General features: G+C 40.3%; 1 protein-coding gene across 1 annotated transcript in view; it reads left to right on the plus strand.

The window, feature by feature from the left end:
• The window catches only part of gask1a (golgi associated kinase 1A), a 66713-nt gene extending 45965 nt beyond the window's left edge, over positions 1-20748 (plus strand). Inside the window, exons 4-6 of the mRNA XM_051956416.1 lie at positions 14181-14303; positions 17105-17208; positions 19177-20748. Of these exons, the coding sequence (XP_051812376.1) occupies positions 14181-14303; positions 17105-17208; positions 19177-19381 (432 nt within the window). The 3' untranslated portion in view covers positions 19382-20748. The remainder of the gene's footprint in view (positions 1-14180; positions 14304-17104; positions 17209-19176) is intronic.
• Positions 20749-24894: the final 4146 nt, after the last annotated feature.

Below are 24894 nucleotides of genomic sequence, written 5' to 3' on the forward strand. Positions count from 1 at the left end.
ACAGCAGCAGTGCAGAAATAGCTTTGTCTTTCTTGACAAGTATTCAGTCAAACGACTTCACACTCAACATTGCACTTCCTCTGGTCTCCAGCATTACACCTTTAAAGTGTGAAGTAGACAAAATGAGAAGTTGTCAAGAAAAATGAGCACATACATACACACACCCACACACCTACACACACACACACACACACACACACACACACACACACACACACACACACACACACACACACACACACCCATCCTCCTGTGTTTATGTAGAATTTTTGGTCTCATTTTCACGTGAGAATATATATGGAATGATATGATTCAAATTACTACAGCAATATTGAATAGGTGAGGGAGTTGCACAGTGCTGTAGTGGTTAGCACTTTCGCCTTGCAGCAAGATACTTGGCTCGCATCCCGGCTTTCCCTGGATCTTTCTGCATGGAGTTTGCATCTTCTCTCTGTGCATCCGTGAGTTTTCTACAGGTTCTTCAGCTTCCTCCCACAGTCCAAAAACATGCTGAGGTTAACTGATGATTCTAAATTGTCTGTAGATGTGAATGTGAGTGTGATTGTTTGTCTCTATATGTAGTCCTATGATAGACTGATGACCTGTCCAGGTGAACCTTCACCCTAAGTCAGCTGGGATAGACTCCAGCCCCCCGTGACCCTAGTGAAGATTAAGTGGTGTATAGAGGATGGATGAATGGATGGACGGATGGATGGATGGATGAATGGCTGGCTGAGTTTGGAGTTGGGCAGCTTGGCACAGTCACATTTTTTTACTATGATTTAGCACCTCTGAACAGTGGCACAGTTCAATAAGAACATTGCAGGAAATCGTGTTGGTTCTTGCATCATATGACAGTCATGGCTGGACAATAAAAACAGCTCAACAAAACCAAATGAGAATTTCCATAGTAGCATTCTCACTGTAGTTAAGGAAGCAATCATTTCTTCTGTTAAAAATATAGTAAATTTACTTTTGTTTCCGCAGTGTGTTGCCTATACTTTGTTTAGTTCTGATTAAGAAGGTAAGATTCAGTTCCCCATATCTAGGTGTGTTTACATGCACAACACAAAGCAATGACTACAAATACTGTGATAAAAGCAATGGTCTGGCTGCTTACATCAGAGCTCCCCCCAATAATCCTGTTTACAACAGAAATATTTCCGTGATTGCCCAGAGGAAAGAGTGTTTGAGGTGGTGCAAAAACAAACAAACAAAACATTATTTTTGACACCTTTGATGAGGTTCAGGATGCAAATAATTTCACTATAAAAATGTGGAATCCATGAGTAATTGTGTATCGGTTCTGTGGGATTGGAACCATGCAGATTTGTGTACCTAGTTTGTCAGACCCTGGAGATGCAATATGTGAAGATGAATTACTAAACATACACACAGTGATGTTGCCATCATTTCAGAAGATATTAAGCTGACCTATGTACATTTACTTTGTACAGACTTACCCAAATATAGCCTTTCCCTAACCTTAAGTTTCTTTGTTTGATTTCAAACAGAGTTATATTCCTGCAAGTACACACTCGCCTACATACACCTTGTTAATGCTGCATCATCTAAAGGGATCCTGAAATCTGTGATGTTGTGTCGTACAGAATTCAACCCCATTGGATTTGAAATTTAAATACAAAGGTAAGGCAGGGGGTGTAATGTTCAATGTGGTTCCTGATAAATCGAGTAATCACAGAAATTTTAAACTTCACAAAAGTAAACAAAAAAAGGTCTGTAATAGACATGCGCATTCAGTGAAAAAAAACACAAATCAAATCAGTACAAATCAACATCCACAAATGTGCTCAGAAAACACAAAGAAAAGGAACCTTCAGAACTTGATTGAGAAGAATTTCATTTTTTTCAGTATTACAGTAATTCAGTGATAGATTGTCTGTACATCCACAGATATTTTATAATTACAAGTACTAAAGCTAATTCGACATTTCTCTACAGTCAAGGAATCTTATATGTGTGTCTGCCCTTCAGTGTTGTCAACAGCTGTTCAACAGATCTTTTTTTAAAATTGGCAGTTGTATTGCTGAGGACCTCTGGAAGTGTAACATCAGATATGAAGTTGTTGGTATAGCTGGTTCTTTCAGGTTGTGGGGGGAGGATGGGGGTGGGGGGGGGGGGTGGCGGGTGGTCATGGGGGAAGTGGGGCTGTGGGCCGGTGGGGCGCCGTGGGGGTCTGCTATGGCCCGTTCTGCTGCGCGGGCCTTGGGGCTCTGGCTGTGTCGGTGGGGGTCGCTCCGGGCTCCTGGGCTGGGTCTCCGCTTGGTGGCTCCTGCGGGGGGGCTGTGTGGACCTCCTTGGGCTGGAGGAGACAGTTCCCTCCTTTTGGTGGAGGTTTTCATGCATGCCAGACCCACCACACCGGCACCTACCAAAACTCAATAGAGTGTGTTCCTCCGGTCGCTGAGTCAGTGGAGGTTGCTGGGTTAGTGTCTGTGGATCTCACTCTGCTTTATCTGTCCTTCTTGTGGTCTCCTGACATCTTCATGATTGATCCAGTTGGGACTTTGTCATATTAGGTGTTTGTGAAGGGTTTTAGATTTGTAAATGGTTTTAAGGTGTGAATTAAAGAGTACAAACAAATAAAATGCACTTTTTCTCTTAGAACACTGTCTATGCCTCACCTTTCTGTCTGTCCTGTGTTTGTTTTATGTTTCACTTGGGTGTGCACAGCCCTCAATGGCATAATGCAGGAAACAGCTTGAAATAAACATGATAGGTTAATTTGCCATGAGGGCCGGTGATGGTCACAGTCACAAAGAAGAAAAAAATTGCACATGAAGCTTAAGCAATGACACCATGGTTGGTTGGTGTCATTTTTGAGCGGACTTGCAGACAAAAAAAAAAAAAAAAAGAAATCTGTGAGCAGCATGCTGTTTTTGAAGGGAACTGCACTAGAACCGGGCTGCACCGTGGAATACTGGTTAACACTTTCACCTTGCAGCAAGAAGATCCCCGGTTCAAATCCTGGCCTGAGCCTGGGATCTTTCTGCATGGAGTTTGCATGTTCTCCCTGTGCATGCGTGGGTTTTCTCCAGGTACTCCGGCTTCCTCCCACAGTCCAAAACCATGCTGAGGTTAATTGGTTACTCTAAATTGCCCGTAGGTGTGAATGTGAGTGTGATTGTTTGTCTGTATATGTAGCCCTGCGACAGACTGGTGACCTGTCCAGGGTGTCCCCTGCCTTTGCCCGAGTCAGCTGGGATAGGCTCCAGCACCCCCCGCAACCCGAGTGATGATGAAGCGGTACATAGAGAATGGATGGATGGATGGATGGACTGCACTAGAACCTCTAATAAGCAGCGAATATGCTAGTGATGCTAAACATGCTAGCTATGTGTTACAGCTCTGCTCTAATGCAAACCAGTGGGAGATGTCATCACATGCTACACCAATCCTTCCAGTCTATGGGTCCAGCATGTTTGATGTGGACGTGGTCAGGACAACCACAGTAACTGCACAGTGCAGCATGGAGGTGGGAGTGTGCTGCACCAGAGCTACATTCCTGCAAACTTTCTGGCAAAGTGACATTTATAGATGGCACCACAACTGCACATTTGTAGACGTTTGTACCCAATTTCTACAGTGATCTCAAACACATTGTTTCAATGACACAAACATTTCTATAGAAGAAAAAATGGAAACCATGGCTTGGCAAAGCATGTCCCCAATTTATTAGAAGACCTTTGGAGTTAGTGCAACAAAACTCCTCTCGAAAAGAACAGCTGAAAAGAATTACTTGTGAAGAATGGTAGTACCGTACTTTTATCCACAGATCTGAGACAGACTGATACCATCTATGTCTGGGAAAAACAGTTCTGTCATCTGAAAGAAAGGCCGACACATAAAACATTCAAAGATAAATTGACTGAATCCAGGAAGCGTATACTTAGGTGTGACAATTAGTGATAATGACTCAGGGTGTGCTTAGTGTTGTTTTATACTGTACATGAGCACATACTGTGAATACATTTCTTTCAGACTTTTTTCCAGCAGATCTATTGTTGAACATCTCACTGCATTGTTGAACATATCATGGTTATTTTCACATTTCACCTCCTCACTGTTGAGCCTGCTCTGACACACTCCGCTTACACTGCAGAGGCTGCACCCCACTGCTGATTTTACAACCTCCAGTAGTAATTTGGCCCTGCTTTGTTCTGTCCACACAGTGAGATGGAATGTGTATCTAACACCCATCTACAGTGTGTGTGGGATTGAATATGAATAACCCATGAGGCAGCTCTCTCCCCCTCACTGCCAGAAGTCAATCCCTGTAACAGGGCCAAGCTCTAATAGCCTCCTATTGATCTGCTGAGAGCCGATGAGAGCGCCTCTGAACACTTGTTCCTACCTGCTCCCTTAACACCTCCCTTGGCTCTGATAGCAGGGAACCAAACACCAAAGGTGCAGGAAGAGCAGTGTGAAGGACACACACCCACTCACCCATTCACATACACACACACACACACACACACACACACACACACACACAATGGAGGTGGAGGACACCCTGGGGAGGATAAGGGGACTGTGGATAAGGTGACAATTGGAGTGCAGGTTTTAAAAAAATGAAAGGTACACTGTTCCAGACTGCTACCTAGCTGTTCCTTCTATAGCTGCCAGGAAAAATCGACCAGAGCTCAGCGTGCTCAGCCAACACGGTCTCACGGGGATTCGTGAAACTGTTACGTAAATTTTTTGTTTCTTTTTCGTGCGCACCAACACGATTTCGTCATGTTTTTCGTGCCGCTCACCACGAAATGTTTTTCGTGTTGCTCACAACGAAACCCGCTGTGGTAATCACAGCTGAAAGTGGTTTATACCAGCGGATTCATGACGATCTAAGCTGTCCATCGGCGTATACTGCTTGTGTGATCGCGTTTGCGGCCGCCGGCCGCCGGACATTCTTGAAATTCCTATGCAAATTGGGGAAAAAAAAAAAAAAAAAAAAAAAAAAAAAAAAAGGTAAGTGTACCACCGGGTTATGGTTATGGTTAGGGTTATGGTTAGGGACGATGTCATGCAAAATATAGCGTTGGATTCGCCATGGTTTTACATTAAAAATATAATACACACATTCGTTTGAAATACGTTCTGGGTGGCACGAAAAGTCCGCCGTTTAAAATACATTGGTGCGCATTTCGTGGTGAGCGGCACGAAAAACATGACGAAATCGTGTTGGTGCGCACGAAACCGAAACTAAAACTTACGTGACAGTTTCACGAATCCTCGTGAGATCGGGCTGGCTCAGCGGGTTTGTGATGGACTCAGATTATATTCTGAAATCATTTAACAGTGTGATCAAATCAGTCTGAAGTCCTGACAGCAGCATCCAGCTACACCTGACCCACCATGCTAAAGTGCTGGAAGAAGCAAGGAAAAACTGAATTTAAATGTTAATAACATAGGGTTTAAAGGTCTATCCGACTGGTAGGTTCAATGCTTTCTTTAAGTTTCCAGCAGTGTGTTTATTAGTTTATAAATATATTGAGCTGTCAGTATGTCTGTACAAAATGTCCAATGTCATCCTCTGGAGAGCATGAATATTATTATTGTCATGATTCATTGTCCTAATTACTATTACCTGGATCTATAGGGTTTGGTTTTGGATGGTTAGTGTATGGCAAGTCTCTCAGCAGAAAAGGATCCACTTTCCATTACACAGTGTGTGACTTAAACTAAATACAAGCTTCTATATCTGTAGTCTGTGTCTTATATCTTAATTTTTTATATTTTTTTTTCTGAAGAGCATACAAGAAATCTGTGATTTAAATGATGTTGAACAGTCTGTTAAAACAGTCAGACCTGCGACTTTGGAACAGTTTGCTGGAAATCTGAATGTTTTCTTGATGAGATTTAAGGTGAATGTTTTTGTTGTCCAACGTGATTTTTGCAAAACTAGCAGAGCAGCTAAAGGGATGAATATGCTCATCAGTCGGTCAGATTACCATTTTGATGCAGACCTAACTGACTACTACTAGACTGACAGACATGAAAGTTGGATCATATTCATGACACATCCAGAGGTTGAACCTTACCGACATTATAATGTTGATATTTTGCATTATAAGGAAATATATCGACAATTGTGGTATTCATAGATTCATGTTCTTGAAAGGAAAAGTTTGAACAATTTTGGTGGTAAAAGTAAAAATTTTGGTCTGGCTCAGCTGTACTTTGTTTTTATTGATGATTAAAGAATGTCATCACGCTAACATGAAAAACTAAAATAGAAAACATCGTGCCTACTAAACATCAACTTGTTATCATTATCGCAGTACGTTAGCTTAGCATTTAGCATACATCTAAGAGTGCTTTCACACCTACGCCTTTTGGTCCGCTTAAAGCGGACTGGAGTCTGCAACACCAGCAAGTACGGTTCGTTTGGGCTGGTGTGAAAGCAGACCAGATGTTTTTGGTGCGGACTAAAGAACCGGACCGAGACCACCTTCAGGAGGTGGTCTCGGTCCGCTTCTATGTGAACTCCAGTTCGGTTCGCTCCTGGTGAGAACACAAACCTGTCTCCATTCGGACCGGCTTGATGGCGCAGCAGACTTTTTAGTCTACGGGAGCTTCCGTAGCAACCTGCACGGGGAATTTTGGGATAACGATAACGTCTTGCAATGCATCTCCTCTGTGCCAAAAACGACTGTGTAATGTTCTCGTACCGAATGCGAGCTTCATGCTGGAACAACAGCAGTATTTGTGCTTGCTGCATAAAGCAATGATACGAATATATGGCAACAAGAAGGAACAGGAGAGCATAGTTCATTGTTTACGAACAAACCTCGATCCATGGAATAAACACAGCCTGTTGTTTTCTTCTGGGATTTTTCCCTCTTCACATGCTGCGCCAATCAGCGTTCACCTACGTCATTATTTTTGTGAACAGCGCCGCCAAACGACTTGGGGGAGATATAACATTCATCTTAGTTGGTTCAACTGCGAAAACACTGGTGTGAATGCGAACCGAACCAGTTGAAATTAGCAACATTGTAACAACTTTTGGGTCCAAACGAACCACTCTAACGGACTAACAGGTGTGAAAGCACCCTAAGTCTCAGACCTGCTGGCACTGCTGCAGACTCTTAGTCTTGTTTAGCATGCATAGTGTCATTTTTGAATATACTCCATTTTGACACCTTAATATTAATTTTCCCTGCTTTGTATTATAGTGTAATGGGATTTGTAAAATAGCTATGAACTGAGCAAATATTTTGAAAGCAGAGGAAAGAGCAACACCTACACAAAGTCAAATTTCATTAGAATCAAACCTCAAAAAAGATAAGGTTGTACATGCTGCCCACACTGCTTGACTGACTATTGAATACTCAGAGGTTCAAAGAAGAAACAGAGCAGCCATGAAAGGGAAGCAAAGAAACATAAACACAGAGGATGCTAATGGAGAACAAAGCAAGTATGCAGATAAGGTGAAATAAGCTTTAAGTGGGTTGAAAGAATGATGTTAATTGACCGGCTGAACATGTAGAGGCATTCACGCAGAGCATCACTATGCTGAATATGGAGACTTGTAGTAGAAAATGTATTTCAGCAAATCAGACTCCCCAGATACTCTTTACAGTTTGTTCCACTTTAATTTTGTGTTGACTCTGACCGCAGCAGAGCTCCACATGTTGTCTTTCCCTGAGGCTTGCTGGTGTTCAATGGCAGTGTAAGTCAATATTGGCTCAGTCTCCAGAAGGCTGCTGGACGGAGCTCAAAATCACTATACTCCAGTGTGGGAGTGAAATGTGGCAGCAGGGTGAGAAGTCTCCTAAAAGCACCACACAAGTGAGAAGGAACAGCGATTGTGCACCTTTGCTGAACAACAAAACACACAAACCCCTTCTCTCTGTTCTTCACACACACACACACACACACACACACACACACACACACACACACACACACACACACACACACACACACACACACTGTTGACCGGAGGGCACCAGGGTCGTGTGCGTCACACATCCTTGCACAAGCGTGCTGATGCATACAAAACTCCCATACTGCATATACACACCAACTCTCACTAGCAGCCAATCCCTTCAGTCGACCTGAGGGCAGATCTCATCAAGGTTGTGTCTGTTTGTTTCTCACTTTGTCAGTCTCTCACTTTAACAGCAGGGACTAAATCACAAGGTCCTCACACTGACAAGATTCTCTCATATTATTAATCATTTTGCTGGCTGCAAAGTGGAAGAGCTCTCTTCAGCTTCTGGTTCTCCCCAGCAGACTGCATGGTTTGATACTTTTCACCTACAAGATGATGAAAGATTTTTAATGAAATTCTTGTCTTTTACAACTGCATCCAATATTGGTAATTCTGCTATCATGCCTATTGGCGAAGACATTATTGCCAGTGATTTGTAAACCTCAGCTACATTACCACGACACACACTTTACCAAGGGACTAAGAACCCTTTGAGGAACTCACTTCCTCTGTATTTTTCTACAGGAAAATGATCTAAATGAGTTGCCAGGGAGACAGTTTACCTCAAAAGTCCCAGTTTGGGAGAGAGTACTATACAGGAGCTTACAGCAATTATAATAGCAATTTTTCAAAGCCCGCAAGAGATCCTGCTGAAATCCTATTTTAGATAGACTGTCAGTGAAATCCAGGCCTTTTACACAAGGGATAGACATTCAGGAGGAATATGAAGGTCTGCAGTAAAATTAAGTTAAGGTCGTCTACGCCTTTACTTTCTGACACATCAGAAGACTAATTTTTAGATTTTTTCATACATTTGGATTGCAGGAAATGAAGAAACAAGGCTGTAGATAACACAGTGCAGAAGAAACCCTTTGGTCCAGGAAAAGTTCTGAACATTAATTTCTTAAACTTTACAAGTGTCTAAGACTTTGGAAGGAATCACAGCTATGATAAGAGATGTTTTAGGACAAGAAGCACATCAAATGATGTGACAATTTTGGAGTGAACCTCCCGGTTAGGTAATCTTGTGCCAAAAAGAAAATGAAGACATCCTTCACCCAGGTCACAATAATCCTTCATGTAATCTCCAAAACTTTCTGCAGCAGAACCAGAGAGTATGTGGTGTTATATTGTGAACAGAAATCTACTATGAAGTGTGTTCAGATGTCAGACTGATGTGTCAGTACTGTTACAAATCTTTTGAGCAGATAGTTGGGTGGAATTTTCCCAAACCACAAACGTGTCCTGAGATGCTCCTAACTCCAACTTAATTTGTACATTCTTGGCAGTGTTTGGACATCAGGGCTGCAGACCAACTTTTTCCATTAGTAGCTTTGGTGCCAGAGATCTTAATGGGGAGAGACTCACCACTTACAGGGTCGTGAATAGTAATCTATGGGAGAATTACATAATGCCAGAGATGGCAGTTTTATGACACGTTCTGCCTATTCCCCCACAAAGTCAATCATCAGCTTTATTTCAGTCGAACCGGAGAACGTCAAGCCAAACGGGTTGTTGCAGTGATGCACACAGTGTTGTTACAGTATGCATGCAAAGTAGAAGTCCATGTGGAAAAAGACTTTATCGACCTTATTTTGTGGCAGTCACCAAACCAATTTCTATCAAATTGGACTCGTGACTCCATACACGTCATTTTTTATGACTTGGCAGTCATTGAAATTACAGTTATAGCTTTCTCCCCATTCATTTAGATAAGGGCCTGGTCTTGTCAGACAAAATAACCGCCCTAGGATGTGACCAAGATGGGTGGCTGGCACAAAATTGAAGAGTAGAACTTTAATTGATGTGCAACACAGCACGCTCAGGTTCTTTTCATCTTAACCAATGCTTTGGTAGTAAATAGCTAATTATTCCTTCAAGGGACGTGGCAGAGTTATGTGACGATCAGTGTTGGTTTGTCTGTCTGTCTGTCTGTAAGCAACATTTCTCAACAACGAACAGATTTGGATGAAATTTTCAGTGAAGGTCAGAAATGACACAAGGACCGAGTGATTAGATTTTGGCAGTAGTACGGCTTATAGTCTGGATCCACGGATTTGTTAAAGATTTCTGTATCATTGGAAGATAGTGGTGAAGATAACCATGACAAGTTAACACTACATCAGCTGCCTGCTAATGATCACATGATTGTGATGCTACTACAAATCGACCGCTGCAGACCACAAATTGTTTAAAGATTTCATCCATCAGAAAAAATACAGCGACTGAGCAGCCTTGGCGGAGTACTGTGCTGTCTGAGTGCTTTTCTTGTTTACTGATGTAACAATTTGTTTTTTTTTATCTCAAAGGAAAAACTCACAAAGTCAAGTAACTCTGAGACAGTGTGTGCACTACCAAGCAACGCTAGCTTGACCCCTCTTAGTCTGACTCACTGGATGCTGGCTGTGGGCATGAGTCTGCCGCTGGCCACCGTCGGCCTTTTTTCAAAATCCTCTTCACAACCTGAAACAGCAACAACCTCTGGACTAGCCACCGACCGCAATGAAAAAGTCAGGTTTTACGGTAATCATGCAGTAAGGCAGCCTTGCTGTTTATTTAATGACAGCATTCATCTCTCAGTGTGCAACGCTTCCACCAACACAATTGTACTATTACCATATTGAGGCAGCTCATGTGCTCCCCTGAAAACCAGATTTTTTATTTTCAAGGGTTTTTAAAACATTGATAGTATGCTTTCTTTTTTTTCTTTTTCTTTTTTTTTTTACAAGCTTTTCTGTTTTACTGTACTTTCATCACCATGGATCAGGTCTAAAATTGGGCCAATGTTAATGTATGACTCATGCACCAGGGTGATTCATCGTTTATTCCTTTTATTAAAGATATGGACGTGCATGCTGTTCTTCCCAACAATATCAAAGCATGGCAGCGCAATATCATAAATTTCACTGTAACTCTGAGATCAGCAAGAAAACTAATTTTCTTAATGCCAACCTCCTTAAAATAGAAATAATCTTCCATTCAAATTTCTCTTGCTAGAAATAATGATAAATATAAGCTCAACTGAGTGCTGTCTAAAGGTTGAATCTGTTATTTCTGACCATAAATGAAAAAGTAAGCTTCCCAAAAGTCATGGTGTATAGCATATAAGAGAAAAACACATTAAGGTGCTGCTGGTCCCTCAGTTCCTGAATAATTTATTGTTGCACGCTGGTATTGTGCTTTACAAGTGTTTCATGTTTAAAGTTTGTGATTGTGATGGTAATCTTAGCTTTCACACTTCAATAAGTACATACAAAACATACACCATCGTTCAAAAGTTTAGGGTCACTGAGAAATGTCCTTATTTTTGAAAGAAAAGCAGTTTTTTTTCAATGACGATAACATTAAATGAATACATACAGTCTAGACATTGTTAATGTGGTAAATGGCTATTCCACCTGGAAACGGCTGATTTTTAATGGAATATCTCCATAGGGGTACAGAGGAACATTTCCAGCAACCATCACTCCTGTGTTCTAATGCTACATTGTGTTAGCTAATGGTGTTGAAAGGCTCACTGATGATTAGAAAACCCTTGTGCAGTTATGTTAGCACATGAATAAAGTGTGAGTTTTCATGGAGAACATGAGATTGCCTTGGTGACCTCAAACTTTTGAACGGTAGTGTACGTTCCTTTCCTGAAACATCTCAGACATGTTTCCTACCTGAGCCACTCCTGTCAGACAGTAGATCTGCCTTTTTCAACACTAAAACCACTCCTGATTCCTCGTAAAATTGTTCTAGTCAGAAATTAGGGACTGTCATGGCACAAGAGGATCTGAATGATCTTTTCTATTGACAGATGAATCAGTAGCTTGTTGCATCATCATCCAGGGCAAAGTGAGAATCAGAGTAGTTCAGGACCTGTTGCAGGGAGATGTTGTTCTACACACAATGCTCCCCATCCTGCCTTGTTATGATGATGATTGCATCACATTCAATCTTTTATTCTCTATTTTACTCACATGCATGCACATTCTCACCCAATCCTAGTGTTTCACATGAGCAGCACATTTTGTGGCACTGTTGCACCTAGTTCAAAAATTTCATCGCATTCTCTCCAAAAATGGTCACAAAATGTGACTAAGTGGTTGCAGTCTGGAACCTTGGCAAACTTTCAGTTCTAACGAGACCAGGCTATGAATTGTAGTTGTAAGTCTCAGTGTAGCCCTCATCGTTGATTCTCTTGCCTTTTCTGTGATCTCACATGAACATAGATACTGAATGTAAGTCTGTTTTTACACTGATAACTGCATACGATTATCTGTCAGACGGGGAGCCAGAAGCAGAGCACTGACTGGAGGGATGAGCCAACGCTGGCAGCTTTTCAACAAGATCTACAGTGGAAATCAGTGAGCACTAATCAGAAGCTGAAAGCCCGCTTCTGCCTCATAACTATTTTTTGTGATCTTTGTTCCAAATCATTTTGTCGAAAAACGGCCACATTTGGTTTGCAAAATGGAGAGGATGACACAGTGACAGCAGAAATTCTTCAAGAAAAAGAAATGCACTTACATATATTTATATGAATCTGACAAAAAAAACAATATTATGATCAGATTGATTACTTTTAGTTTGACCATTATAAATGTATGTAGTTTGTGTTAATATTTGTCCTTTGGCTACACTTTAAATTGCTTTTATTTTCCTTGCTACACAATGTGTTTTCCCCCTATTTTAGAGAAACGTTCGCTGTGTGATTCCACAGAAGGATTTGGGCTTTTGAATGAATAACAGTAATTAGTTGATCTATTCTTTCATCCATCCTTCACTTGGTCTTTTAGTTTTTATTTGTCCTTGTTAAGATGCCAATGATATTTTGTTTTGTCACAGTTTTCATTGATGAAAGTAACACTATCTCTAAAAAAGCTGAGAGACAAAACTAGAGGCAAAAAAGTCAACAAAAATAGAGTTCTGCATAATTTCCCCACTTAGAAGTACCGTATACGTTTGTGTTAACAGCTCCCAACGCTAAGTAGCTTCTTGAACCTTTGTGCTTTTTCAAACATTATACCATTTTTAAGCTGCCATCTGTGCTTTTGCTGCATATTCATACATATTCTTTTAATTTTATTACCATGATTATGCATTCCTGTCTTAGCCAATACAAACGGTCTCAACGGTCCAAAATGCTCCAGTAAAACTCCTCACTAAATCACAAAGAATCCACATTACACCTGTTTTATTATCCCTACCTGGTTAGCTGTACATTTTAATTTAAATGATGACTTTTGTGGTTGTTCCCTGATTATATTGCTGGAATGATAATTGCTTACAAGCCCTGAATGCAGCCTGAGATCCTCAGGCAATGGTGTCATCGTAATTCAAGATTATAAACATGAAAAAACGAGCTTTTGGGCCCCTTGAATCCAGAAAGACCTGCCAGAGATCAGGGAATCTAACTCTGCTTTTTTTAAAATCAATTAATATTGTTTTACATTTTTCCTTTGTGTTTTAGTATAATTACTCCACCAAGGAATCTTATGTGACGATCAGTGTACGTTTGTCCGTCTGTTTGTCTGTCTGTTAGCAACATTACTCAAAAACGAAGCAACGGATTTGGATGAAATTTTCAGAGAAGGTCAGAAATGACACAAGGACCAAGTGATTAGATTCTGGCAGTGATGAGGCTTCTAGTCTGGATCCACTGATTTGTTAAAGATTTCTGGATCATTGTGAGATAGCAGCACAGTGTCACTGGAACCATGACAACAAGTAAACACTACGTCAGCTGCCTGCTGATGATCACATGATTGTGATCCTACTACAAATCCACCTCTGAGGACTTATCAGGACTTATCCATCAGAAATGACACAAGGAACAATGATTAAATTGTGGGGGTGTTTCTGAGTCCCATCAGTTCCCACCGCCTGCTACATATTTAGGCCACACCATTCTGTATCCGTACATAATGTAAACATGAATAACACACACCTGTGCTCAGCGCAAGGTCATTTTGTTTGTGGGTACATCTATGTTAAAGGGCCACATTCTATGTTGCCGTGATTTCTGCCACAAATTTTTTCAAGATTTCAACAGTCAGAAATGATACGACTCTAAGTGCTTTTCTTGTTATATTTTTACCATATTTTTTGTCATTTTATTATAATTTTTTCATTGTATAAAACTGTCACTTGTTTTTTTTTAAGTGTGATATAAAAAAGTTCTTTTTGTTTCATTATTATCATTAATTATATGTTCTTTGTCTGTTTTTTGTAGATAAACGACCGTCTTGACAGGTGCTGCTGTGGTTTCACACCTGATCTGACAGAACTCTGTGTGGAGAATCTGCTGCATGCGAAGTGTGGCAACACCAAGGACCTGAAGCTGGTTCACATCTTGGTATGTATCAAAACCAGTGCTAATGCTGTTTGATCCTATTTGATCCCATCTGACAGTAAACTGTAAATGTTCCACTGTGTGCCATAATTATTACCATTTGTATTGAGGCACTCAAAAGTAAAGATTAATCAGTTATCCTCAGTCAAGACGGCAAGTTCACTGATGTGTGTTGGTTGATGTGCATGAATTAAAAGAAAACACTTTTCTTTTGCTGCACCAATTTGTTGTTTAGTATCACAACTTTAAATGTCTCTGTTGTTCTTGTTGTCAGATTGTTATTCATAATATCAGTGGGAATGAAGAAAAGAAACTCCACCTTAGCTACACTGTGGGGTTTTTTTTATTGCTCAACATTTTATATAACTGTCATTTTCCATGGCAACACAAGATAATGCATCTATATTTATATGATACAACATGAGCACATATTAAACTCTCAGCAGCATCTAGCTGGCAAATAAGCTCTCAGGCAGGCAGATGGTTCTGAGCAGGAGCTGATTATTGTGCATGTACTTTATGCTTGTTGTCACAGTATGTAAGAACAAATAAAGCCTGTTAGTGAGAGAACCAGGAGGAGCCTTTTATTCTGCTGTTCAGCTGCTGTTAAAGGCCTCCCAGTATCACTTGGCTGCTAAAGCTTTAGAGCAGATATAGTTTTTGGTTGTTTTCATGCTATGGAGTGAGGCTGATGTTTGAATAATCTTACTTGAGTATTACTTACCACTTCAAAAATGCCATTTTATTGATTTGTAGACATCACTTTAACTGGAACATATTCGATTTTCACATTAAAAATGTATTCAAATTAATGAAAATACTGGAGTAAAAAAAAAGCAAAAATGTAAGAGAGAGCAGTGAACACAGACTTCTAAGTGATGACATGATATATGAAGCATGTGACTTCACAATCTGCTGTAGCTTCTTTTTCACTGGAGAGATGAAGACCAACAAGTGAACGGTAACCTTCCTCAGTAATACAACGGCTCATGTCACCCCGCTGTGTTCAGATCGCTTCACTGGCTTCCAGTTGCTGCCCACATGAAATTCAAAACTCTCACACTTGCATTCAAAACTACAGTGAAAACAGCTCCCTCCTATTATCCAGGTTGTTTTCTCCTGACTCGATCCTTGCTTGTGTTCTCTCTACTTTCAGATGTACATCGTTCTGGATAGAAGCGTCTGCTAAATGAAATTGTAAATTGTAGAATTGTAATACTGACCAGTTCATTTCACTGTGTTTTCTACGTTCCTGTCCACTGTTTGAGTTCTGACTAGAGCTCTTTGTGTTTGTTGCAGGGCAGGTAGAATACAGTAGATTTAATTGGGGCTTTTTTTGCTGAAAGTCGTACATCTGCACCTGCTCAAGACGAGGTTGATCAGAGCTGTGAGACTCAACCAGAGCAGTAAAGTGAAGCTCTTTAAAAACTCGACCAGAGACCTGCAGTTCATTCAGAACTGCTGTTAAGGCCAGTAGAATGGATCTTTACATGGGCTTCCTTGTGGCAAAGAGCAGATTTTAAAGCTTGACATTGGGACTTTTACATATATACATTTATCCATTACATTCAACCCCGTACCAAATAAATTCACCTCATACTTAATAAACCTATCACCTACAGGTACATCTCCTTGTATCTCACAGTATAGCAGAGTATTAAATGTGGTTTCTCTGGCAATGTTCCAGTGATAGTGTGCCAGTACTGATGTGTTTCATGTAAACCAGCTATTACTGGAGTGGAACAACTGTAGCACAATGATGGAGTAGGCTACAGCAGCAAGGAATATGATGTAATCTATGGTGGAAATCCATAGGAAGAACTGTTTCTTTTTTTTTTCAATAATATGTTTATTGGGAGAAGAAATGTTTCTAATGCTCCTGATAAAAAGAATCCTACCGTTGAGAGAAATGATTAGTCTTTAAAAAGAAAGCAATCAACAGCACGGCATAAGTCTCCAGCACACATTAACTGTGTTTGTGCAATTACTTTCACTGCCAGAAGGGGGAGACAAAAGTTCTGCACTGCAGGTTCAAAAGTAAACTATATGGTGTCATTTAAAATCCGCCATCCAGCTGGTCTGGGACAGGTCTGCTTTCTGTCACCAGAGTCCAAACTAACTGGAGCATTCATTTCTTATGCTCTACATATCTGCAACAAACTCCCAGAAACTTTAAGTTTTGCATTTCATTAGGTTAAAGTTAGGACTACTTCTTCATAACTGGCTCTGAGCTGAAACTGGACTACAGTTTTTATTGTCCTTGTTTTTTTCCCCTTGATTTAAGTGTCTTTTTAAATTGTGTCTTATGTTGCCTTGCTGATCATACAAATACAATGGACTAGCAATGTCACACCACTGAAAATGATGCCTAAATGATTCATACAGATTTGATACAGCTTAGAGTGATTAGTTCTACATGTATGTTTAACATGCTAACTGTAAAAATGTCAAATGTGCTTTAAATTTACGTTTTCTACGTTCATAGACACAACACATGTTGACAAAATGTTAATAAATTGTTATTTAATTTGAATTATATTCGCTTAAACTCTGGAAAAAATATATGGATGAAAAATGAAAAAGAACAAACCAGGGGTAGGACAACGGTAGCTCTTCAGAAAGAGTAAAAACTCACCTCTAAATAATAGTTTTACGCAGTGTCACCTGTTTTTCCTTCTGACAGTGTGTGTGTGTGTGTGTGTGTGTGTGTGTGTGTGTGTGTGTGTGTGTGTGTGTGTGTGTGTGTGTGTGTGTGTGTGTGTGTGTGTGTGTGTGTGTGTGTGTGTGTGTGTGTGTGTGTTCAGGTGAGGAAGGCGGATCCCTCCAGACTGGTGTTCATAGACAATGCTGGCAGACCTCAGCAGTCCACCGACAACCTCAACTTCAGGCTGGTTGAGGGCATTGATGAGTGAGTACAAAGCACCAGCTCTGTCAGAGCAAGAGAATGCAAATGTGAAGTTGTTTTTTTTCTTCCAATTGTTTTGTTGTTGTTGTTATTGTTTTCCTTCATTCAAGCAGCGAGGCTCAACAAATTACAGAGCACAGATTCAGAAACTCATTTTAGCTCACAGTGGGCAGAAACACTGATGTGAGGAAATGTTTCAGAAGAAAAACACATCTAACAACATATTTCCCTGGTGAACAGCTTTCAAATCAGCAGCACAGAAACGTCCACTGGAAGCTTGTTAGGATTTTGTTACAATGTCTGTCTGATTAGATTAGTGTGCTTTCAATTAGCCTGCTATTCAATATGCTGAATGAATCAGGACTGATAGAAATTCCCCATTGTCTGTCACTTAGGATTACTAAGCTGTTCCATAAAATTCTCTTAAATATCTTAAGTCTGGATTCAGAGCTGAATGAAAATAGAATGTTTCACGTTGCTGAAGAATGTGGAGGTAAATAAAAGGCAAAGTTGTTATTTATGAGGAATGTAGAATGACGTATTTTACTTTCACTCAAAGTCCAACAGTTTCTTAGAAAACCTTCATCTACAGTCAGTTTATTTTCACTTCATTGTGTGGCCATTTAACTTGATATTGACACGTTTGGCATTTTCACCATTAATATAGACTGAATAACTCAAAATGACAAAGTAAAAACCAGAAGCTCATCTGGTCAAACAGGAATGTAACCAAAATTTACAGAAAAGCGGGATCATCATCAGCAGAACATGCAATTCATAGACAGCCAAAATAGGTGAAAAAATAGAAATTTTTGTCAAACTATAGTCTCGTAACCCTAGGTGTATCTCCACACTTCATTTTTGTGGTGTCCCATATAGTCTATTTCCCAAAATACATGGTTTATAATCAAACTAAAACAACAGTGTGACTTCAGTTACTTCATCTCTTTTTAAATCAGCCTTCCCATTTTGGTTCAGAAAACAATTATTTTCTGGTTAAAAAAGTTTACTCTTGGTAATTTGATGAGCTCATTTTCTGTTCAGCAACACTTTGAGCTGTGACAAGTTGTTTTATTACAATTGACCGATGAAGAATGTGTAACAAAGCAAACAGAACACAACTAATCCAGGGTCAAACAGTAGCCAATCCAAGCAAAATTAGTGGAACCTGTCAAAAAAATAAAGGGAGTATAAAGTATATACTAAGTGCCAAAAACTACTACATGAATTGGGTGATTTTTATCAGCTTATCTTTATTATTATTGGTCTTTATAAAAGCAAAAAGAAAAGAAGAAGAAAAAACTTCATTCAAAGTTGATACTTTCTGGTACCTACCCCGGTTTTTATTGATCATTGTAAATAAAGATTCATTCACTGATTTTGACCTTCCAGCAAAATCTGATTTTGTCTGGCTCTTCCAGTATCTAAAAACAATCCTTGAAGCCCCAACTAAGGCTGCCAGAGCAGGTCCAGGTTATTGTTTGGATATGATTGTTGCAGGAGTCAATCCTTGTGTTTTGTGGGACTCTCTGAGCTTTCTTCTTGTACCATCTCACTCCCATCAAGAGTAAATATGTTTTTGCACATTCAAAATATACAACTTAAATGTGGGGATTGCCTTAAAATGTTAATGCATTACAACAGAAAGAATCCTTTTATATTTTTGATCATCCACAGGCTTTCTTCTTGTGCCACCCTCAGGCCAAACTGCCAGTCTTCAGAGGCCTGGGAGTTTTTATTCTAGCAGCATGCTCAGGGCAAATTTTACACCTTTCATAGTAAAGCACTTTCTCATTTTAAAATGTTGTGTACAAATCACACCTTTATTCCTGCCACTGGAAAAAGGCTGTGAGAAAAACTGCTTTAGATTTTCCTTCTGTCCTATATGGCAGTGTGTATTAAACATCACAGCCACTGGTAAAGTGGGTTTACACATTAACACGTCCAATCCAATGCTGTTTCTGTCATCAGGTTTCCAGAAAAAGCAGTGTCAGTGCTCCACTCAGGCTGTCTGGAAAATCTTCTTCTACGCTCCCTTTACACTGACAGGGAATTCTGGGACAGCCACGGCGGGGCCGGCGGTCTCAGGCCTCTCATCCAAGTGGTGCAGCAACGAGGAAATATTCTCCTGCAGCACATCAGGGACAAGAAGCTCCGACTCAAGAGGGACTTGTGACTGAGCTGGAAAGGCCAAACTGGAGTAGAAAATAAACTCACTGAGCAGGTTGAACTGCTGAAGATGACATTTCCTCAGTGTGATCAAAGAGAGCTCAGTCTGGAGCAGAAGAGAAAGAACAGCAGCCTTCAGAGATGAAATGAGCCTGGAAATCGAAAAGCACGTCCAGATGGAATCGAAAAAGTTTTCCGATAATGCATTGAAAACGACTGTCAAGGTCATTTATGAGGTTATTTTTGTAATATATTTTTCTCACTGAAAGGAAATAACACGATCAGAAATGTGCAGAAGCACAATGTAAGGAAAATTCTACTAGTGACTTTTGCCCAGGGATCATGTAGTTATTTAAAATCTATAAAGAAATCGTAATCATTTCATTGAACTGCATGACTCTTGGGGGGATCCGTCCATAATCAAGGATAGGCAGTGTTTTGTGAACTGTGGTGGTGTTAAAAACCTTCATCAGTCAGCATCTAAAGTGACCAGTGTTTTATTTGAAGGTACTGTGTGTTTTAATGCTGCTGGGGCTACAGCTCAACAGCTAATTGCTGTCTCACTTATCACCTGAAATTAAGATGGCGTTCCAGTGGTGAATGGACCTAACAGATCAGATTTATCCCAATATAAACCCAACTATGTAAAGCTCAAATATAGGACAACTTAGGAAAAACCTGTCAGATAATTTTGTTGCACAAATTTTGGGAGAAATTATTCCATATTGCAACAATAGTCTGAGTTTTCCTAATTTTTTCCTGACCAATTCCACACAACAACTAACTTTGGATTGCTTATATAGCTCCAGTTAGGTCACTGAAACCTTCCCATCTTACCATGAAAGCTTTGTCTGTTGTCAGTGTAGCTGCTTTGGCCAGTTTTCATTCGTTCTGCACCAGTTCTGCAAACAGAATCAGACAGAAACCTGAAGGGAATGCATGTGTCAGTGTGTTTACCCCGTTGGAAAAAAAACTATACACAGAATAGTTTGATCATTTGCACCATATGAAATACCCCTGTAGCTCTGTCTGTTGTTCACCATGTCTGGCACTCCAAACAGCATCATGTTTTCCATTTAAGCCTTCCATCTGCACTCACCAGCATCTCACCAAATGTCCTCTCACTGAGGCAAATTATACTCCCATTTCCTCAGCAACAGGGAGTGCAAATTCAGATTTTTCTCCCCAAGCAATTTAGTGGAAAGATATTTTTCCTTTCTATTTTAATATTTTACAGGGAGCTAGCAGCAGCAGATTGAGTGACTGATTTGGATGTCTGTTTTTATGAGATAAGCCTTTAATCGAGGGATTAAAAATGGTGGTCAGGAAATAGCTTCTGGACTGGATCCTGGAAGTCTTCCATATACATATACATATATATATATATATATATATATGTATATATATATATATATATATATATATATATATATATATATATATATACATATGTTGATACTTTTTTTTTTAACTTTTTTTCTATACTTTTACAAAAGGCCTGTCCTTCAGCATTGTTGAAATGTGCAGCCATTTACAGCTGAGGAAGAAAGAAAAGGAATGAAAGTTGGATGAAATTCAAGTGTCATTAGGGAAGGAATAGAGCCGAGGCTTTTCTGTCTGAGTGACGCATTTCTTAAGCTGGACTGTCACAAAACATTCCTTTAGTATTTGGGTCTTGTGAAAAGCTCGAGTGATATCACTTGAAGCTGTTTCATTTCTTACCCGTTCTGAATTAAAATTCCAGTCATATTCGTCGTTCTTGGATTAATGACATTTTCTATGGCTCCCTCTTTCATCACCGAATAAATGGCTCTAATGAGAAGTGGTTTGAATGTGTGATCATGTCTTTATCCCCACTTGATCTCTTTTACATTAAATGTTTGGCCTTTTTTTTTCCATTCGTCAAACCAGCAGAAGTGTGCTGGTCGCTGCTGGTTTTTGCTATTTTTACACATTTTTGCTCCAGCTCATTAAGCCCCATCTGGATTATACCATACTTAATGCATTCATATACACAGAGTAAAGCTTTCATGCTGTGCTGCTACAGGACAGCGGTCGAAAATAGGATTGTGTGTGAAAAAAAATGACACCAAAATAGGTGGGAATGGTAGCAATTTATGTGGGTGAAAAAAGTATCAAAACAGCTGAACTGGGATGAGATGAAACGTGACACTAGGCTTCAAGTAGCTCATTAAAGAAAACCAAAAAAGCACAGAAAGACACCAAGCCCACTACGTAAACCCATCTAGAATTAATGCTCAACACAGGGCCATACTTAAGATTCTACAACAGCCATAAATCCAGGTCAGTCTGCATTTTTTATTATTTGATTTACAGTTTGCCTCCCATTCACATACACTAGGTGTCATGGATGGCTCTACCAGGCTGAGGACTAGGGTTCAGTCCCTTCTTTACAACTAGTGTGGATTTGTGAATCACTAACCTTTTAATAAATGGAAAACTCACCCTGCCTCCTGAGTCGAGCCACCTCTGTATTAAACGGCTTTCTACAAAACTGGGAAATAAATTCTGCTTTGAAAATACCTATTTTTTTCACCACACTACTCACATTGCTCTTGAGATGGGAGGTCATGCAGCTGAGATCAAGATTCCTCACCTATTGCCTCCATAACACATCCAATGCTACCCAAGCAGCCAGTACCATGGCTAGAGACATCCATCCATTATGTACACACAGCTTAATCCTCATTAGGGTTGTGGGAGGCTGGAGTCTGTCCCAGCTGACTTAGGGTGAAGGCAGGGGACACCTGACAGGTAACAGTCTATCACAGGACTACATATAGAGATAAACAATCACATTCACACCTACAGACAAATTAGAATCATTAATTAACCTCAGCATGTTTTTGGACGGGCTGCACAGTGTTTAGCACAGTGGTCTAGTGGTTAGCACTTTCGCCTTGCAGCAAAAAGATCTCCGGTTCAAATCCCGGTCTTGGGCTCCATGTTCTCCCTGTGCATGCGTGGGTTTTCTCCGGATACTCCGGCTTCCTCCCACAGTCCAAAAATATGCTGAGGTTTATTGGTTACTCTAAATTGCCCGTAGGTGTGAATGTGAGTGTGATTGTGTGTCTGTATATGCAGCCCTGCGACAGACTAGCGACCTGTCCAGGGTGTCCCCTGCCTTCGCCCGAGTCAGCTGGGATAGACTCCAGCACCCCCCGCGACCCTAGTGAGGATAAAGCGGTGTATAGAGAATAGATGGATGGATGGATGTTTTTGGACTGTGGAAGGAAGCCAAAGAACCAGGAGAAAATATACACATGGACAGGTAGAACATGGAAACTCCATGCAGAAAGATCTGGGGAAGACGTGGACGTGAACTGTGCATGACGACAGTGCTAACCACCAAGACACTGTGCAGCTCCGGTTTGACACAGAGGTTTGGAAATCAGCTGCAGCATTTATCTTCCCCTAATTCTACTACCAGACCCTACAGTTTCTTATTTTTCCTTTTTTCGTACTGCCTTAAAAAGCTGCCACACTAAAAGTAGACAATGTTTTGTGGTAATGCAGCAGTGCAGCTTGACTTGGACTAATATAAGGACAACCGGACCTCAGTGATGGTTCCAGCCACATGAACGAGGACTTGACTAGAGATTGTAAACCTACATCTGCTTCTGTTCATCTTTTCAGTGATTAAACATGAAATACTCTGGCTTCAGCTCTGTTTTTCTAATTTATTCGTTACATTCTATACAAATTCCATCTCAATGGAAATATTTGAAAAGGCAGCATCAGAAGCTGTTTCTTCATTATATATATATTGTCCATATGCTCCTGCTTCTCTAAACTCAGAGTCCAAATGTGTGCTTGTGTCGTCACCATTTAAGCTAATGCATCTCAGAGGCAAATTAGATTTGGTGCTCGGTACACTGTGTACTGCTGTGGGAGCAGCTTAGCCTTGTTCCTGTTTGAGGTGACTTACATTAAATGAATATATGCCTCCCGTGTAAGCTTAAAAAACAAACATGTAAATGTATTTTCCTGTGAGCTACTGAGAGCACAGGAGACGGAGGGTGATAGACGGCAAACATAAATGGCCAGCTGCTCATGACTCATCCATAAAAGCTATCATCATGGAGCAGTATGGTGAAGGTCATTATCTGGCGCAGCGCAAAAAGAATGGGCCATTATAAGAGGCAGAGGCGAGCCACGGGCCTGCTGCTGCTAGCTCCAGGCTGGGATTTAAACATGTGAATCAGAGTGCTGCTCTCTGGGAGAAAGGAGGCCATGTTGGTAATGAGGGTATCTTTTGCTCCTTTATTTGGATGATATAAAATTTTGCATTAGCTTCATTTTCAACGATATTACTGTGGGCACATTCATTCATCCAGAGTTCATGAGCAGCCTCTGTTTTCATCAGAGTCTGGATTTTTCTGCTGGCCAGCTGGGAACACAAATTGATCTGAACTAAATAAACAGTTGAGTTCAAATTCAGGTGTCTTTTTCTGACAGAAGTCAGGCGAATGTTTTCATTGTCATGGCCACAGGTTGTCATTGTGATTGCTTCTGAAGAGGACGGGTCTTACAGCCAACGTACACAGGATCCAGCTGCGCTACATTCCACTTCCATCAGGCAATCAAACCAGTCTGTCCAGTGGCTCAGTCTCACACTCTGCTGGTTTCCAAGTTTTGCTATTTTTCTGTGTTTGGTCTTTTTTTTTTCTTTATTGGCCAGAGCAGCTCCTGTCACTTAAATACACAAGCTCACTGCAGCTAAAGAAAGCCCAGACAAATAGACAAAATGCAGGAAAACATGTTCATCAACTGGACACAGCAAGTGTAGCATTTAGAAAAAAGTGAGAAAATAACCAAACACAGAAGGTACAAATACAGACAATCAAATACCCCATACTGGAGCATGGAATACACCTGTACAGGTGATAAACATCCATATTTATTGTCAGTTTACTCAGTCCTGAAAAATAAACAATTCAAAATGCTCATGCCTGCGGTTTGCACCTAAACATGTTTTGCACACTTACATACAGTTATATCCAGGCCAGTTTAAAGTCCACAGTGCTACACAAATATACACATCCTGCCACTGATGTACAAATATTTCTACCACAGTTCCTCTTCCTGTTTGGGTGCATGTGTGAAGGACAGTCACTTTTTCAAAATGAATTGATACCATTCGTAAAATGTTCTTTGCAAAAAATAAATAACTGCCTTGCTCCAATTTGTGTAAAATATCTGAAAAACAAATACCTCCAGTTGAAGCTTTATGCATCCTCAAGGCGAGTCTTTTTGAGTCTGCAAATATTTTTCAGCATTTATCTGGACTGAGGGAGCAAACCTTCAGTGTCAGTGAAAGCAGTGATTTTAACGTTCACTTACATGAGGAATCAACACTAACGAGCAGCTGTGCCCAACATGCTAACCCCAACTGTGTCCTCACTAGATCCTTACATGCTTAACAGTAATCTTTATTGAAGACTTGGGTCTCTGAAATTGACAGCATTGTGTTAAAAACATTGATTTTTCTTTATTGGA

The sequence above is a fragment of the Acanthochromis polyacanthus genome, chromosome 12 (assembly GCF_021347895.1).
Source record: "Acanthochromis polyacanthus isolate Apoly-LR-REF ecotype Palm Island chromosome 12, KAUST_Apoly_ChrSc, whole genome shotgun sequence".
Lineage (NCBI taxonomy): Eukaryota > Metazoa > Chordata > Actinopteri > Pomacentridae > Acanthochromis > Acanthochromis polyacanthus.